This window comes from Netta rufina (genome assembly GCF_964035555.1).
Source record: "Netta rufina genome assembly, chromosome: 8".
NCBI classification, from domain to species: Eukaryota; Metazoa; Chordata; class Aves; order Anseriformes; family Anatidae; genus Netta; species Netta rufina.
The window spans coordinates 31,411,476-31,430,266 of NC_140131.1; the positions used below are offsets into that span (position 1 = coordinate 31,411,476).

The 18,791-nt window shown below is 42.5% G+C and overlaps 1 protein-coding gene across 1 annotated transcript; it reads right to left on the bottom strand.

Moving 5' to 3' along the window:
- Positions 1–1,025: 1,025 nt before the first annotated feature.
- Positions 1,026–15,489, bottom strand: EPHX4 (epoxide hydrolase 4; the record flags this gene model as incomplete). The annotated part of the gene is made up of 7 exons (XM_084291555.1): positions 1,026–1,257; positions 3,742–3,890; positions 4,816–4,919; positions 7,458–7,586; positions 9,232–9,389; positions 12,756–12,841; positions 15,247–15,489. The coding sequence occupies 7 exons, from the start codon at positions 15,487–15,489 to the stop codon at positions 1,026–1,028; spliced, it is 1,101 nt and encodes a 366-aa protein (XP_084147681.1).
- Positions 15,490–18,791: the final 3,302 nt, after the last annotated feature.

Sequence of the window (18,791 nt, forward strand, 5' to 3'; positions counted from 1 at the left end):
GCCGCAGGCGGGGCGGTGGCGCGCGGTGCCTCGGCTGCGCGCCCCGCGCTACTCGCGAAGGCGGAACCGGACCCGCGCCCGCCGGGGCCGCCGCGCAGCGAGCGGGGGGAGCCCGCGGCCAATGGGAGGCCGCAGGGCCCGCCTGGCCCCGCCCTCCCCGGGGCACAGAAGGGCGTGGCAAGGCACAGGGGCGGGGCGGGAGGGGGCGCGGCCTCGCAGCCCGGCCCCGGCCCCTTCGCCGGTAGCGGGAGCGCGGCTGCTCCGCGCCCGGGCTCCCCAGCTGGAAGCTGCGCTGAGGAAGCGCTGCGCAGGAAGCCAGGTACAGGGAGTAGGGTCAGGTGCATTTTATTGGACAGAGGTGGACTCGATACACATTAGATCGTAATTTTCCATTCTTCTTGGTCAGGTATGTTGAGTGTACAGGTTCCCATTTTTCAGTCCAAAAGGAAAAAAATGCATCACACAAAGCAGCTGCATCCAACAACACAACAAGATCCGTGTCATTATTCACTTGAAGACTAGAAATGTGCCCAGAAAGTTTTCAGTCATTCAATATGCTAAAATACAGATAATAAAAAGAGTTAGTAACTGTTTACTGGTAAAATACATTAAAAAATCAGGCAAATTGAGAATGACAACCCATGACTTCCCTCTGTATGGCACCGCTCCATTGTTTCATTATAAATTTGTAAAAGGCACCACACATTGAGACTGTAAAGCAAGGGAGAAAACAAAACCAAGCAACTTTCTGTGATTTTCTTTCTGTACAAACACATATATCTTAAGGCAGGTGTTTTCATGTGCAAAATACAAGTATACAGGTAAAACCAATGTTGGTATCAGATATTCTCATACTCACTTCTTCTTTTAGCAGTAACGTTGGTGTCCAAATGTACAGTACATTGAAAACACTTTTCTCTAACAGAGCTCAAAATAGAAGGCAGGCTGGAAATATGGCCCTGATAACAATTACTTTTTAAATCTGAAGAACTTTTATGTAGACCCCTTAAAACATGTACAAACAGTCATTCTCTTTTTCTTGTCTCTTCCTTTAGAAAGGTCCATATCAACTTGTTCACTATGTCAGGTTGATCCTGTTGGAGCCAATGACTGGCCTCAGACAAAATAGTTAATCTGAAATGATTTTTAACATAAATCCGTGTAATTTCTGCCATATCAACTTCCATAAAGGCATCTCTTTCTCCCCATAACAGCAGGGTTGGCATGGTGACTTCATGGTGCTGCAGAGGTAGGCAGCTTTAAAAATAAAATACACTTAGTTTAGTCTTGTTTTATAGAAATCACCAAGACAGGTTTCAATCAACTTAGCTTTTGAAATAAACACATATAATCTTATTGCAAGCTTTCCAGGTTCTGTATTATCTTCTACAACACCAATAAAATATTAATGTGACTCAAAGTACTCTAACTGTTTTTAAGGATGCTAAAGTTATGTGTCTGATATTGTTGCTGGTTGCAACATTTAGAATATAACAAGCAACGTGCAACATAATATACAACAATTTAGAATAGATTCTGTGATCAGATACAAATCATTACAATGCTGATGCTCAAACAACAATTTTAAACCAATAATGTATAAAAATGATATTCTGAATGAATTGTTATGACAGATAGAGTGCTAGGTTGAAACCTAGCAGTTAGTTAAGAAACTACACTCTGTAAGAAAGGAAAGACAAAGAACAAAGATGGCATGCATTAGTTTAATGTCAGACAAAACTGGAGACTTCGAAGACATTCCTCCTCTCTACTTATATATAACATCAAGAATTATTAATAAAATGTCACATTATTATTTAATTGCACATAATTATTTAATTTCATTTTGATGGATGAACTTGGAAAATTCTTAAAATGACTTCTGTAGCAGTGGATTTAGGTCTCATTTTTCAAATCAAACTGACCCAACCCACTGAACCATAGCTCATTCATAGTATCATTTTTTTTAATTGTTTATCTGATGATCTGGTTCAGTACATTTACATTAATCTCTTTAAGTTTCAAACTATTCTGGATACCTTTACTATTTTTATGTATATTTTTCACTACTGTACAGTTCATTATTATTCCTTTGTGCCAAGTGCCTTGCAAGATTTGTTCCCTTGGGAAAACTCTCCTGGGCCTGTATCTAAAGTACAGTGAATGGAAGGACCGCTGTGCTATTTATACAAGAATGTGCTCATGATGGATGGAACTAGGTAATTTCAATCATCTCTTTTGAAATAACTTCCTAGAAAAAATAGTCCCTGAAGAGCTGAAACTCCAGATGAATAGCAATGGATTGGAAACCTTTCACATGTAGGTGACCAGTACCAGCCCACTTTCATCAAAAAAATAAACCAAACAGTGCATAAGCACACACACACACAGGAATTGGTAGTGATTAACAGTAATTAATAGTGATCAACAGTAATTAATATCTGTGAAAATCCATTCTGATTAATAACTGATACTAAGCTTTCTTTCTTGAGCCTGCAAAAAGCCTGAAACAATAGTTGACATGTGCAACTCTTCTCATCCCATCAGAATCCCACAGCAATCCAGCTGCCGGCTGCCACAGCTCCTTCCCTGTCACTGTCAGAGAAGCAGCTGGTCCATGTGTGCTCACAGGTGCGAGGTGCTACAGCAAATATGACGAGCAAGGCTTAGGGTGCTCCTGCCTCCCTAGCTCCTCGTTAGCCCTATGCTGGGGCCCTGCTGTGTAGTTCCACGGTCAGCATGGAAGGCACAGGAAGAGCAGTAAGGGTGGCACTAAGCTTGGTCTAGGGAAAATGAAAGGTTCATCTACTGCAGAGACTTTGCTGGGTTTAGGGAAGCTAGAGAGGCACGCAGGAGGTTTAGCACTGCTGAAGCCTGGTGGCAGGAAGGGACTAAAGAGTTCAAACCCACTCCTCTTGGTATATTCCTTGTAGCTAGCTATGAGGCTGCAAGTCACAAATAGAGAATAAGCAGAATCAAAGATGCTCTGGCCCTGTTAAGCTTTTGGTAGATAACCACGGAGTGTCAGCCACTAAGCCAGTGACTTCCACAAAAGTTAAAACCATCAGAAAATTGTTTGAGAAAATATTAAGCTTGCAAAAATCTTTCCTATGATGCTGGCTTTCAGTCTTAGTCTATGCCTGCTCCCTGCTATACATGCTCACTGGTGCCAGTGAGCAATATGAAATCTATGTAAGAACAAAAAAAAAAGAGGGGTTAACAAAAAGGGTTAGTTACTAAACAAACTAACTAATGTTTTAATAAAAAACAGCCCAAGCACAATAAAATTGAAACCAGACACAGTTTTGTAAAGTTATAAGGAAAAGTAAGGGTAACTTACTTGGAGCTATAATACAAATTAACATCAAATATTTGTTTGCAAGTATCGTTTAGAGATGAATTTTTGTGATTACCATGAGTTCTGTCAGTGAGGAAGAGGCTTCACTTTATCAGATTGTGAACAAAGATTTTCCTTACCAGCACTCTGGTTGTTTCACTGTTTTGTGTGGATACATTATAAAATTAACTTTGCATCAGGCTGCTTGACACTCAACGCATTCATCACTTGTTGAACCTTTAAAAACAATTGTCTTTTTTCTCTTCTATGTTGGTGGCAGAAGACACGATAACGTTTTTGGCCTCTAGAGGTCTCTAGAATATTTTACCTTGTTGCGGAAGGTAACTGACCTGAAAATATTTCTGTATAAAATATTTCAAGAAAATATTTCTTGTTACACTGACCTGAAAATATTTCTGTAGTGGTTGATGGGTCCAGTTAATGCTCCAGGTTGTGAAAAGACATACAGATAAGCTTCAATATCCTCTCCTGTTAATCTGCAGCCTTTCCGTCCAATTCCAGTGGTTTGGCTGGTAAATAAACTTTTCAGAACCTACACAGGAAGAATAAAAAGCCCAAGATATCTAAGAAATGTTATTTTTCTCATTCAAGAGGACACATCTTTCTAAAATCCATTTATACGTTGTTGGGAATAGAATTAATGGTTCAAATGTTTTTATTGGAGAGCTATCTGTAACGCACACACTAAACTTATTTCTGGTGTAACTTACTCCAGAATAATTAAAGTATAGGCAAACATGAGTATCACCAATTTACTCAGTTCTGCACTGCGACGTGAGAGGCAGAGGCAGGCTGCAGGCACACAATTTTTTCAGGAATGGGCCCCAGCAGCTGAGAGGGTGAGAGGGAGGAGATGGGAGCTCCCCAGCTCGCAGTCCCATAGGCATGCAGCACCAGGAGCACGGTACTGGGCTGCATGCGTCTGGGAGGATGCATGCCTTCAGCTGCTTTTTCCACTTCTACATGTTTGTATTGATTGTTTAATGTTATGTAAGGTGTTGGCCTTACTGTTTTCTTGGGCATAGTTAATCACCTGGAAGAATGTGCTAGCCAGACTCCCAGCCTGCTTGCCCTGAAGCAGGCAGTGAGGGATGAGAGGATAGCCCACCACTCACAGGAAGCCTTGCCTAAGCCAGCAGGAGTTCTCCAGGCACCAAATGTGTCCCATGGCATGGGCACAAGTAAAATATTACCAGCTGACTACTGAGGTGGAGCAACACACTGTAGAGATGGAGGTTAAAAGGATGTACCTGCCAGAAATGCAAAAGCAATTGTGAATCCCACAGATGGTATATACTTATATTCTACTTTGTATAAATATATACAACCAAAGAAAAATCAGAAAGCTCTGTATTTTTTCCAGTAATTATCATTACATCAGAAGGCACCAACATAGGTAGGCAATTCTTCCATTGCTGACAGTTAAATATATAAAGAAGAGCACTCAGTTTGCTCACCTTGAAATCATTTAGTGTAAACATGAATTCAGGAAACCATGGCATTTGGAAAAAGAAGTAGTAAGCAGATTTAATCAATTGTGATGGATGTCGTAGAATGTATTCTGAAACAAAAATGCCCATGAATTAAAAATGAAAACTGATGACTCAAAGCAAATTACTGTTAATATCACTATTTTTTAAACTTAAAGGAATGCTTTAAAAATACTACATTCAAGTATGCTATGTTACATAAGATGATTACTGTTTCAGGAGTAAGTATATGATGTGGCCATTAAAATATACTTCTTGTTTTATAAGTGGTAATAGAAACAGACAGCAAAGCCTGCCACAGATTAGGTGAGAGCACTGACATTTGAGAGTTTAATTGCATGGTAAGATTTTCACTTAGAGATCTATTTGTGTAGCGAGTCTAAGGCATTCTTTCAGGTGTAGAATAAGAGGCATAAATGCAAGTATTACTTCTGTCTTAATGTATTTCTGTCATCAAAGATGTGATGTACAGAAATCTGTAGATGATAATCCACTCACATTATAAAGGAAGCATCAATCCTGGTCATGAAAGGACAGAATTTTTCTAAGTCTTCTTTCTTGGCAATTTCAAGAACCACAATCAAGATTACATTGCCACTTTTGAAAGACATTGAAGAATATATAACGGAAGAGTGATATAGCCAAATTTGCAGTCTCCTTTTTGAAACTGAAATTTTGTGTCTCTGATAAATTGCAAAAGCCAACACTCACATTCAGGTGTCTAACTTCTAAAAGCAAGCACAGAATGTATGCGATACCAGGAGGTCTAGAACCTACCCTTTAGAAATGCAAATTCAGAAAAGCAAAGTTGCACTCCCATTCTAGTAGTGAATAAAAATGGGTTTAAAAAAAAAAAAAAAGTAAATTGGAGCCTCAGCTACCTTCTAAGCACTCATATCTTACACACTCCTAAACTGCATTTTGCCATTAATGGACCATCATCAATAATGCTTACTTGACTTTTCTGTGCTAATATGTTACTGTTATGTTTCCAAATATGTTATTAAACTAAAATATTTCCACTATTGAGTGACGTACAAATATTTTGTTTAAATATTTAATTTTACTAAGAGGATTATAGAGATTTTGTCAATATTGGGAAAGGATAAATCACCATTTTCTAATAGGGAGACTTCCCCACCTCATTGCTTAACCTAACAAATACAGCACTGTTACCAGTCCATTGATGTTAGGATATGTGAATGTAGTGGTAAGTCAAAAAATCCTGAGATGGAAATTCTAAGGAAGGAACTCTCAAAAAATCTGGTATCATAATTGCTATCAGTTAGCAATGAGAAATGGCATGCATTAAGTAACTAAGTCATTAAGGTATGCCCAAAGTAGTGATATGTAACAAAGATCAAGTGATTTCAAATGCATGAATACAATAATCCCTTAGGAGTGGTTGGGAGGATGTTAACAGCTATTACAGAATTAATTGTGTAAATAAAAAAAGAATTAACCCCCAGACTTTTATCATAGTAAAGATTACGATATTAAAGGCAATGGAGAATACTCCATTTATAAGCCATTTTCATTTAATCCACAGTCAAACAAATTTGTTCCAGGGAGACTTTATCAAGCTACATAACATGCTTTGTACTTCTAAAAATATGCAAACAAATACTAAGAAAAGCTATAGTAATATGTATTTTGCTTCTGTACAGCCTGGCTCCCAATCTTAGTGAAAATGCTGCAAAAACTCCTGATTGCTCCAGTGGTGGTACAGACATTTTGTTGGGTAAGTGAAGCTTAACTACCTGGCAAAACATTCTTTAATACCATAGAAAGGTGGCCAAGAACACTGTGAGAACAATAGGTATGAACGGTTCTGAGATGAAAATTAAAGCTTCACTGAGTTTTCTCAACTATTTCTGGGCAAGTGGGGTGATTACAGAATGGAAACAGTATAAAGCCTGCAATTTAAGAAGTTAAAATCAGTGAGATACTACTGTCATTGTAACTACTGAACACAGATCTAATACCTATGAAATATTTTGTCATTCTGGATAGCAGACAAGCTCAAAGCCTATCACAGAACAAATTCTGCTAGTGCACTCTTTTTGAACTAGCACATTCCTCTCGTATGCAGACTGAAGAAGTTGTCTTGTTGCAATGAATATTGTACAGGATCATAGTGTTTCATTTGTCACCTAAATCAGGATTAAACACTAAAAGTCTGATTGTCACTTATACAAAGGCTGTTTTGTACAGTTTTTATAATGCAGTGAGACCTTAACCTAGGCATAATGCAATACACATTCATGTTCAGGGAACTTTATCCTGCCAGGTTCATGTACATGAAAATTATGTTTTTGTGAACCTTCCAGGATTAAGAAAAAAGATCAGTAAATTTGCTTGCAAACACTCCCACTTCCTACAGTAAATTATTTCCCAAAGTAAAATACCTAATACTTTACTGCTTCGTAAAATACAGTCCAGATTGTGAGGAGGACTGAGTTCTGGTAACTTAACCACTGAACATCTAAAAGAGCAAGCAGTTGGTTCTTCTTTAAGCAACCTCAAAGCAAACACAATCTTAATGAAAATGCAAATAGTCTGGGTTAACACATATACATATGTAACATTATAACTATTATAAAACTCACCTGTAAACACAGAAGGATGAGGGAAATTAACCACAATCAGCTTTGTCACCATTTCAGGGTAACATATAGCCACTAACCAAGCGATCATTCCTCCCCAGTCGTGGCCAATCAACACGCACTTGTTGTATCCTACCACATAAACACAGATTTGTGCTTTTATTTCAGTGAAATTTGTGTCCATAAATAATATTGCAATTTCTGGGTAAAATAGGTGGTCCAGCACATGTATTAATGTAACTATATTCATAGTTACATTATTGCTTCCATTACTAAAGGCAAAAAAAAAGTGCACTATTATAGCTAAAAATTTAGCACATAATTAAAATTATTTAATTTAGCTTCAATCACACTTGAAGTGTAAATGTGAAGCTGAAGTAATTTGGCATCCAAATAGCCACACTGTTCACATATGAGCCAATTCAGGGTCAAATACATGATTTAAGTTGCAGTCGTTATAATGCATGTACAGTTACTGTGTTTAGGGAGTTTGGAGTTTGAAACCACAAACGGAAAGACTGAGATGTCCTGAGCCCTTCCTGAACAAAATTAATCTTTATGAATTGCTTTGAATATGGGAGGTTGTCTAAGGATTAAACACCACCATTATGCAAAAAGGGGGAATTACACTTAATAGCCATATATATAATATGGCTATTCTCCAAAAGAATTTACCTTGGGGTTAGAACAAACTATGATAGGAAGCCTCAGAAATACTTTTTTTTTCCCCCCATAAATATTTAAATCCCTATGAAATTGCATTATGATGAGAGTACTTCACAAGCATAACCATGGCATTACCATGGAGATTAACACAACCAGTGAAAGTTGGAAAATGTAAACACAGTGTGGGGACAGCCTGCCCAATCTTTTGACACTATTCAAATATCACAATCAAAACAAATCCTAAATTCAAACCTTAAGACTGGCATCACTGCTCTGCTATTTCTTCATGTGAAATGCAGGAAGTTGTACTTATCCCTAGTACTGTATCCCTAGAGTATCCAAGGAATTAATGGTTCAGAGAATGGGTCTAATCTCATCCTTTTATTGGTATGGAGGAGAAATACCCTTCAGTAGGTGTTAGTTTATTGCCAGAACAGCTATATTTCCTGCTGAACTGGAGGAACAAAGTTTGCAGACTTGCTTTAGTTCAAGATCATCACACCATGTATTTGCCACAGAGAGCAATGTATTCCGTGTTCTGTTGCTTTCACTGTTGCATAAGACACAGTGATTCAGCTCTTGTACACTGACTACCATGCAGGAGTAGTATTTTGGGATTTTTTTTTTTTTAATACAGCAGATGCACTGTCACCATATTTGGAAAGCCCACAACATTTATTCTATCTTGTTTGTGCTAGAAGAATTTCACCTGATACCAGTTCTCTTGTCTGCAAGTGCTATTAGACTAATCTACAACAGTACCCATTGAGTGCAATGGGTAGGAGGAGTAAGTGAAAGTCTGTTTAGTTAGGGGAAAAGACCATAGGTTTGTCCTGCTGGATTTCACAGCATTTTAAACTATGATGGAAAATCATCTTTACATATTGTTTACACCGACATACATGTCACAATCGGAAAACAATTTTTTTCTGCTAGTATTGATAATAGTCCATAAAATACGAGTATCCTTAGCTTTATATCCATACACATCTATGAAGGGTATATATTAAACAGAATGCATTTTTTTGAAATCAATTATAGATATTAATGTGTTTTCTTTCCCCAGAAAATTAAATTGTCTATGATCTGAGAAGTTTCTCTTTTAACGCACCCAGAGATTCCAAAATATCCTTTATATCTGTTATCAGGCAATCTAACTTGTAATTTTCTTTGTGAGAAGGAGCATCTGTTTCTCCATAACCTCTCAAATCCAGGGCCACCACTCGATATTCACTTTTAAATTCCCGCAATTGATGGCGCCAAGAATACCTAACAAAGGAGAAAAAAAAAAGTCAGAGTTATAAGGTCAAGCAGTATGATACCAAAATGCAGTCAATGCTTTTGCTCCCAGATAGCTGAACGTAAGTTATCATGGCTTTGTTTGCAATGAGATTCTTTTTTCTTTCTGTGGTATGCTGATAGTTGTTTGTGGCTATAGCAATTTTGTGCTCCCTTCTTGAATTCACCAGTAAGGAAATGCAGCTGCTAGAGAGGGGGCATGGCCAGAGCCTGGATATTTCAAGTGTCTAGAGTCTGTCATGGTCCCTTTGTTGCTGGCAAAGCAGGCAAGCAGAGCACAGAGAGAAGTATTCTGTTTTATCTTTGTAACCATAATATCATCCAAAAAGAAAGGTCTGACAAGCTTTCTTTCCTCCCTGGCTTGTTCACATGCAAATTTTGTTAAGACTAGGGAAATATGCCTCAAGAGACAGATTTTTTTTTTTTTCTCTTCAGAAAAGGAATGTCAGATAATTCATATGCTAAATTAACCAAAGAAATACAATGAATAACAAATAAACTTGGTGACTTCCATATGATTTATATTATGTACACCTCTGTATTGCTATACTACCAGAATTGTTCCAGAGCAATCTCACAGTGTGTTGGTACTGCATAAAGTATTGTATTGTTTGCATTTCTATGGAAAAGAGTGATAGCATTATGTACTTTAAAGACATACAAAGTAAATAACTTAATAAGTCCTGGGCTATTCCTCATTCTGTATTAGTACATAGTGAGGGGATGACTGCATTATAAAAGCAAAAACAATAAGAAAATGGAAGGCTTGATCCTACAAGAACTACTTGCCTTCAATTGTTAATTAAAACCAAATAAATTTCAGAATAGCCACTACCAAGAAACACATGGCCTTATCTTACATTGCAATAGAAAGGTACACAAAAAACATGATCCTTCTAGGTCTATGTAACAATGGCTGAATCCTTCTTTGCTAGGATCTAGGTTTTATTTCTGCTCTCATTTCAACAGTCTCAGATAAATGATACAAAGAATTTGAATCATCAGGTATCATGAGAGAAGCACAGAATTCTACCTTAATTCAAACAGCGTCTGTATCAGTCCATTGGCTGTTCCACTTTAGCTTTGCCTCCAGCCCAGTAGGGATTTTGAACATACCGTAAGTAATATTACAATAATACCCATTAATTATAGAAATTTGTATTCATGTAAACAGAACAGTCAGAATCTTTTCATGTCAGTGCTGTATAATGCAAATGCAATACTTAGCACAGATCTCTAGGAATTAAATTTTTAAAGGCATTATACAATAACTTGGAAGCTGAATTTGCCATGGTAACTGTTGTAGCTATCATATATCCTTGAGTAAGAAGAATCAACAAAGCCCATAAATAAATAAATAAACTGTGTTTGTTTTAGACATGTCTCGTTGCTATCCTCATCTCCTGTTTTCACAACAGTCCATCAGTCACCAAACGTCTGGCTGACTGGGCTTTATATCCAAAGAAATCCTTTAACCCTATCTGAAATGTAACTACTGGACAATTGTTCTGCAGGCATAATTTGGAAAAGCTGGTGGATGCCTTCATTTTCATAAGGCTGAATAATGGAAATTATTCTGTGACTTTCTGATCACATTATTTCTGAAGGGTAGCTTGCATAAAATTTAGGAGCTAGCACATATCTTTATAGGTACTCAGCTGTCTCAATACATCATGCTCATTTTCAAATATTTGAATATTGTCTTTCCACAAAATTGGTATTGATTTTCAAGTTCCTGTACATCTAAAGCACTTAATGGCTTTGCTGCATTATATTCTTTAGTGATCTTTCATCATCTTCAGACGTACTCAGTCACTTGCTAAGGCCAGTGTTGTCTGGTTATAGTTGTCCTACTTATAACCTTGAGACATTTGAAGGCAGAGGATTTGTTACAATTAAGAATTGCAACTGTGAATCTTATCCTTTTTTTTTTTTTTTTTTTGCTAGTCAAACAGTACAAAGCTGATGCTGCTTTAAAATCTCTTGTGGTTATTTTATCACATGGTCTCAGAACAATCTCTGTTCTTGCATTAAAATTCTGCACTAACTGAATTTACAAACCAACATCAGTATTTGTAGTGTGACTAATTTATAGACTAATTATCATTTACCATTGCAAACCATGAAAACAGCTCTGAATTTTGAAAACAATACACTGGATCTCAATAGAATAAATACGTAAAATGCTGAATTTTGCATATTATTCCCACTGTAGGGGAAATTAGCTCTAGTCTCAGCTGTCTTATTGTGTTAGAATACACGTTAAATACATATTATGCAAGATATGCATAATCCTTGCATAGAATATGCAACTCCCCTCCGTCTAACTGACTTTCTAATCAACGTTTACAGCTTTTAGACTTTTAATTAGAAATTTATTATTAGAGTAATCTGCTTCTTTGAAAATGTATTGTAAAGTAATAAATATGACTTTCTACCGTCATCCTCAATGCCTTTAGTATCTCCAGGAAATTTCTAAGGGAAGACAACTGACCTCTGTTTCATCTGGGTCACTTTATCATGGCATGACCTGAGTCCAGCTTGAAAGATCACAATTCCAACACTGGAGCCTAGCTCCATATCTGAGTTTAGGAAGGAAAAGGATCATTTAACTTGCTGAATTACAGGCATCACCACTTCCTCTATTCACTTACTGTTTTTAGGTGTAAGTTCTGCATGCCATGCCTCACTAGGCAAATCTGCCAGTGACAGCTCAAGAAATTCTGTTCAAATGCTGGACACATGACCGCTTTTCTTTGTTACAAACAAACATTTTGGGTTGGTTGTGATTCATCATTCATCTTATGATGAACTAAAAATAGAGCCTCCTTCCCTGAGTAGCACTCTGAAATTAGGCTGCAAAGTAGCCTATAGAGCTCACAGTTCTTCTCCCCCTCCCCTAGTTAAAACTTACATGTAGTATTTTTAACAAAGCCATCCATACTGCACACATATCTTGAATCCTCATTTTAGCACCCTCTACTATAATTCCTAATTTTAACTGTAATTCCTAAGTTTAGCCATGTCAGTGTAAATGTTATGTGTTTTCCAAGTGGGAAGTTCATTAAAAATGAGTAGTTCCTCCCCAAAATTTGAATGAAAGTGTACAGGCAATGTAAAAAAAGATAGTTGGATTAAGTCAGACTACAGGATTTTTTTTTTTTTGTGGTTGCTGCAGTTAAAAATTTCAATGGCTTGTTTCCTACTAGAACTTAATGCTTTTAGTATTCATAGATATACAAAAAAGTTCACTCTGAGGATATTTAAGCTTGATCATCACTCTCAGGTATCTTAAGCAGCCTCATTTGTAAAAGAAAAGCTTGTAGGGAGTTTTACCAGAATTCTGGAAAGCCATGAAGCAGCAGCATGAGTGGTTTACCCCTTTCTCCAGCAGCCACATAGTGGAATCTTAACCCTGAATCCTAGAACGAAAGAAGAAGTATTGTGTTTTTAGTGCGGCATAGAACTGCTGTACTGGAATTTGAAAATGAAAATGGCTTTAGACAATACTCTAAGGAATAACATATTGTCCCTGAAAAAAAAATCAAATTGTCCGTTCTCAAAGCTGAAGTCTAATGCGTTCCTGAGATCAGGTACCACTGCCCCAATTGAGCATCCCACACCCCAGCTGCTACAGTCCTGGGCAGGGTGTCCTTGCTGCGTGCCAAGCTGTGTTGACTGCGTGTCAATTCAGCCATGAGCACACTCATGGGTCTGAAAGAGCACACACCTGGCATGGACGCTAGGCAGTGAAGATCATCGCAGGAGCTAGGACCTTTCTGCACACAGACAGGGCATGTGCTTTGTGGAAAGACTTTAAGACATAGTATACTTTAAATGCACTTTCAAACTTTCACTTAGTTTCTAAGATTGTGCAACTATTTAAAAACTATTTAAAACCATCACATTGCAGTGTGGCACAATAAAGGATGCCATGCGTTCTTAAAAACATAAAGCAATCGAAGTTAAGCAACTACAAAGCAAGTACTTTTTGCTTGTTTCCTTTACTGTTCAAGGCTTCAGACTTGCTTCAGAAAATAAAGCCTTAATGTAATCATCTTCTTTCTACCCTAGCCACTATTTATGATGCACCATTTAAGAAAATGGATCTTACAAGAATTACCAGCAGGCAAGTAACTCACTGTTAGCAGTCCAGCTGCTGAACACTGAAATGCCACTGAAGTGAATAAATGCAAGCTTACACTAACTCAAGGTCAAGTCCTTGAGCTGAAATTAAGCCTACTAGGCTACTGAATTCTGGCACGGGGTGGTTACACAAGTCAGCAAAGACTTAACTCACAAAATACAATGTGCTGTTTAGCAGTCATGTGAAAGAAACTGCAGGAAGAAAGGTCATACAGCTGCTGAACAAATGTCAGAGCCTGCACCATCGCTGCTATTTTAAAAAGGGAAGAAAAAATCCCTGCCTTTGCTGTAGATCAAGATCTCATGTCATGTTGAGGATCGCAACTGCACAGGTTTTTCTTGCCTGAGATGCTTCAGATTCTCTGAAATACCTCGGCACTGCTAACTCACCAACCAACTAAAAAAAACATGAACTTACATCTTGGTTTTGGAAAGAGCTCTGGAATGGAAATAATTGCTTTCTTATCTTCATATTCACTATCGATATAGTAGGAACTTTTGGCTCAGTTCTGCCCAAAGTTACACCAATTTTTCCTCTTTTGGGATGGCAGTGAATTTGGAGTCCCTAGAAGTACAAATGGCTGTACATTTCTAAGCACTTGCTGATACCTTCTCACTACGTTTTAGGTCCAGTACATCATCTTCACCATTCCCTGTATCACCCCCTGCCTTTGACCCCTTTAAAATAACAGAAGTTTCTCAGTTCTCTTCCAGAGATTCTCATTTCATAGGTAGTTGGTTTTCCCTCCTCCATTCCGATTCTTTCAGTTAGTGTCCTTTAGGGATTTGCCCTCAGTGCTTTTACTTTAATCTATTTATTGCTTTTAAGGACATCGCCTTTACCCATACAGATTTGATCGTCACTTGCACAGCAGCAGTTTAAATGTCACACGCCCCAAACTAAGCCCACCCTCTACCTTTTCGGGTGCTCCTTTCAGCTCCCTTTTTTCTGTTATTGCAACAGTCCTTGCGGTCCCCCAAGACACATGTAGGACATTGCTATCTTATCTGAAACATGCTTTGGTCTTTGTTTTGCTGAAATCTGTCCAGGTCTGTACGATACATGTAGGAAAGCCATACAGCAGCCAATGGCAAGCAGGTTTCATATTGCCTGAAAAGAGTGACCGACCGTCACATCGACAGAGTTCGCTTTGACCCCAGAGCTCTCTCCGTCCTGCCACAGCCCCCACTCCCCAGCACCCAGCCACTTGCAGTTTGGCGCTGTAGGGAAGAAGAATGCAGCACAGGATTGAAGAAGCATGTGCGTGCCTCCCGGTGATGCTGGAAAAAGAAAGCAGGCGGATCACGAGCAGCGGGGAGCCTCGCTAGTTCAGATCAGTGCCACCTGCCAAAAAGCACCTGCCCGGACCCCACAGAACTAAGGGCTCGCCACTCGTTTCACCCCAAACACGGCTCTAGGACATCCGCGACGCCTTCTGCGGCCCCGGGAGCTCCCCGGCTCCGCGAGGCGCCGCTCCCGGGGGGCCCGGACCGGGGCCCTTCCTCCCTGCGGCCGCGGCGCACGGCGGGGACCCCGCGATGACGGGCCGGGGGGACAGGGGCAGGGGCAGGGGCAGGGACGCGCGGGCACGGGGAGCGCGCAGGGTAGCCGCGCGCACGGGGCGGGGGCGCGCTCGCGGGGGCGCGCTCGGGCCTTTCCCGCCCTGCCCCGAGCCTTCACCTTGATCCGGACGTAGCAGTGGGTGCCCAGCGAGGGGTCGTTGAGGCAGGCGGGGGGGTTCTCCCGCACCGTCCGGCGGAACGTCTCGCCCGGCCGCCGGCCGATGCTCCAGAGCAGCCGCAGCCCGGCGATGCAGGCGCACAGCCCGCAGTAGCCGTACACCAGCGCCCAGAAGAGCAGCGCCCGGGCGGCCGCCAGCAGCCGGCGGGCGGGCGGCGGGCACGCAGCGCCGGGTCTCGCCATCGGGCCCCGCCGCCGCCGCCCGGGAGGGGCTGCGAGCGCCGCCGCCGCCAGGAGCCGCCCGAGCTGAGGCACCGGCAGCGGCGCGCCCGCCCCGCGGCCCCCCGCGGCCCTCGCCCTGCCGCCGCCGGGCACAGCGCCGCGCCGCCCTCCCGCCGCCGCCCCGGCCGTAGCGGCCCGGCCCGGCCCCGGCGCTGCCGAGCGGCTTCCCCCCGGCGCTGGGCCGCGCGGGGCAGCCTCGCCTGCCATGCCCCGCGAGGGGCCGGGGCGCCGCCGCTCCGCCGGAGGGTTGGGGCGCGCTCACCTCCCTTGCGCGGGGGGTGAAGCTCGGGGAGGTGGCTGCGCGCTTGCAGCCCCCTGGTTGTAAAGCTGCCTTCTGGCCTTAACAGTTGGCCTCTGAAAGGTCAGCCTGTAATACATTGCAACCTGAAGTGCATGCCATCAGCGTGCACGTTTCTGGAAAACACACTGATATGGAGCTCCGGCACGGGCATTTATAAAAATACAATTTATTCTAATCAAGAAATTTGCTAGCAGAGGAAATTGGATCATTCTTACCAGCTCGGCTCCAGCAGAGATCAACGTGCTACTGAGATCTCAGCCATACAAGGCGGACATTAGCCAAGCCGATGCCCGTCCACTAGCTGCAGATGTCACATATGAGGCCGCAGATACTGAGATAGAAAGAACAGCCCCAGTCAGCACATATCAGGTGTGAACCTACTGATAGGTAAAGAGTTATTCAGGATTAGAACAATTTATGTAATCCAAAATTACAAGAAAAAGCATGACTATATTAAGCCATTGATCCTACAGGTTATCAAAATACAGGTACATGCTGCAGTTGGTTAGTTCTGCAAGACGAAGAAGCATGGGCTGAGTAGTTGCTGAGTGCAAGAAAAGCAGCACTGAGCTTGCACGTTAAGTCCTGATCCAACTCATTGCAGAGCCTGCTCACCTCCGCTCCATGGTGTTTCTCAGGGTACAGGCTGGTCCATTGCTTGTAGAGGCCATGTGGGAGAGTCACTGCCAATAAGGCAGACCTGTGCACAACTGCCAGCAGGGCTTCTGGGGATTTAGCCAAATTTTACTTGAATTCGAAGTCGAAGGGCTGACTTTGAGCTGCTCAGGACACTGGTTGGTGGAGTCCCTTGGGAGGTGGTTCTGAAGGGCAGAGGGGTCCAGGAAGGCTGGGCGCTCTTCAAGAGGGAAGTCTTAATGGCGCAGGAACGGTCTGTCCCCACGTGCCCAAAGACGAGCTGGCGGGGAAGAAGACCGGCCTGGCTCAACAGAGAATTGTGGCTTGATCTTAGGAGGAAAAAGAGGGTTTATAAGCTTTGGAAAAGTGGGCAGGCCACTAAGGAGGACTTTAAAGAAGTAGCGAGGCTGTGCAGGGACAAAATTAGGAAGGCCAAAGCTCATCTGGAGCTCAATCTGGCTACTGCCGTTAAAGATAACAAAAAACGTTTCTATAAATACATCAACACAAAAAGGAGGACTAAGGAGAATCTCCATCCTTTACTGGATGCGGGGGGAAACTTAGTTACAAGAGATGAGGAAAAGGCGGAGGTGCTCAATGCCTTCTTTGCCTCAGTCTTTAGCGGCAATACCGGATGTTCTCTGGATACTCAGTACCCTGAGCTGGTGGAAGGCGATGGGGAGCAGGATGTGGCCCTCATTATCCATGAAGAACTGGTTGGTGACCTGCTACGGCACTTGGATGTGCACAAGTCGATGGGGCCGGATGGGATCCACCCAAGGGTACTGAGGGAACTGGCAGAGGAGCTGGCCAAGCCACTTTCCATCATTTATCAACAGTCCTGGCTATCAGGGGAGGTTCCAATCGACTGGCGGCTAGCAAACGTGACGCCCATCTACAAGAAGGGCCGGAGGGCAGACCCGGGAAACTACAGGCCTGTCAGTTTGACCTCAGTGCCAGGAAAGCTCATGGAGCAGATCCTCCTGAGAGTCATCATGCAGCAATTGCAGGGGAAGCAGGCGATCAGGCCCAGTCAGCATGGCTTTATGAAAGGCAGGTCATGCCTGACGAACCTGATCTCCTTCTATGACAGAGTGACGCGCTGGGTAGATGAGGGAAAGGCTGTGGATGTGGTCTACCTTGACTTCAGCAAGGCTTTTGACACCGTCTCCCACAGCATTCTCCTCAAGAAACTGGCTGCTCTTGGCTTGGACTGGCGCACGCTTCGCTGGGTTAGAAACTGGCTGGATAGCCGGGCCCAAAGAGTCGTGGTGAATGGAGCCAAGTCCAGTTGGAGGCCAGTCACTAGTGGCGTCCCCCAGGGCTCGGTGCTGGGGCCGGTCCTCTTTAATATCTTCATTGATGATCTGGACGAGGGCATTGAGTGCACCCTCAGTAAGTTCGCAGATGACACCAAGTTAGGTGCGTGTGTCGATCTGCTCGAGGGTAGGAAAGCTCTGCAGGAGGATCTGGATAGGCTGCACCGATGGGCTGAGGTCAACTGCATGAAGTTCAACAAAGCCAAGTGCCGGGTCCTGCACCTGGGGCGCAATAACCCCAAGCAGAGCTACAGACTGGGAGAGGAATGGTTGGAGAGCTGCCAGGCAGAGAAGGACCTGGGAGTGATGGTGGATAGTCAGCTGAATATGAGCCAGCAGTGTGCTCAGGTGGCCAAGAAGGCCAACGGCATCCTGGCTTGTATCAGGAACAGCGTGACCAGCAGGGCGAGGGAGGTGATCGTCCCCCTGTACTCAGCTCTGGTGAGGCCGCACCTCGAGTACTGTGTTCAGTTTTGGGCCCCTCGCTACAAGAAGGACATCGAGGTGCTTGAGCGGGTGCAGAGAAGGGCGACGAAGCTGGTGAGGGGCCTGGAGAACAAGTCCTACGAGGAGCGGCTGAGGGAGCTGGGCTTGTTCAGCCTGGAGAAGAGGAGGCTCAGGGGTGACCTTATCGCTCTCTATAGGTACCTCAAGGGAGGCTGTAGCGAGGTGGGGGTTGGCCTGTTCTCCCACGTGCCTGGTGACAGGACGAGGGGGAATGGGCTTAAGTTGAGCCAGGGGAGTTTTAGGTTAGATGTTAGGAAGAATTTCTTCACTGAAAGGGTTGTTAGACATTGGAACAGGCTGCCCAGGGAAGTGGTGGAGTCACCATCCCTGGAAGTCTTCAAAAGACGTTTAGATGTAGAGCTTAGGGATATGGTTTAGTGGAGGGCTGTTAGCGTTAGGTTGGAGGTTGGACTCGATGACCTTGAGGTCTCTTCCAACCTAGAAATTCTGTGATTCTGTGATTTGACCAAGACCAGAATTTGTGCTTGATCCAGCTGAGT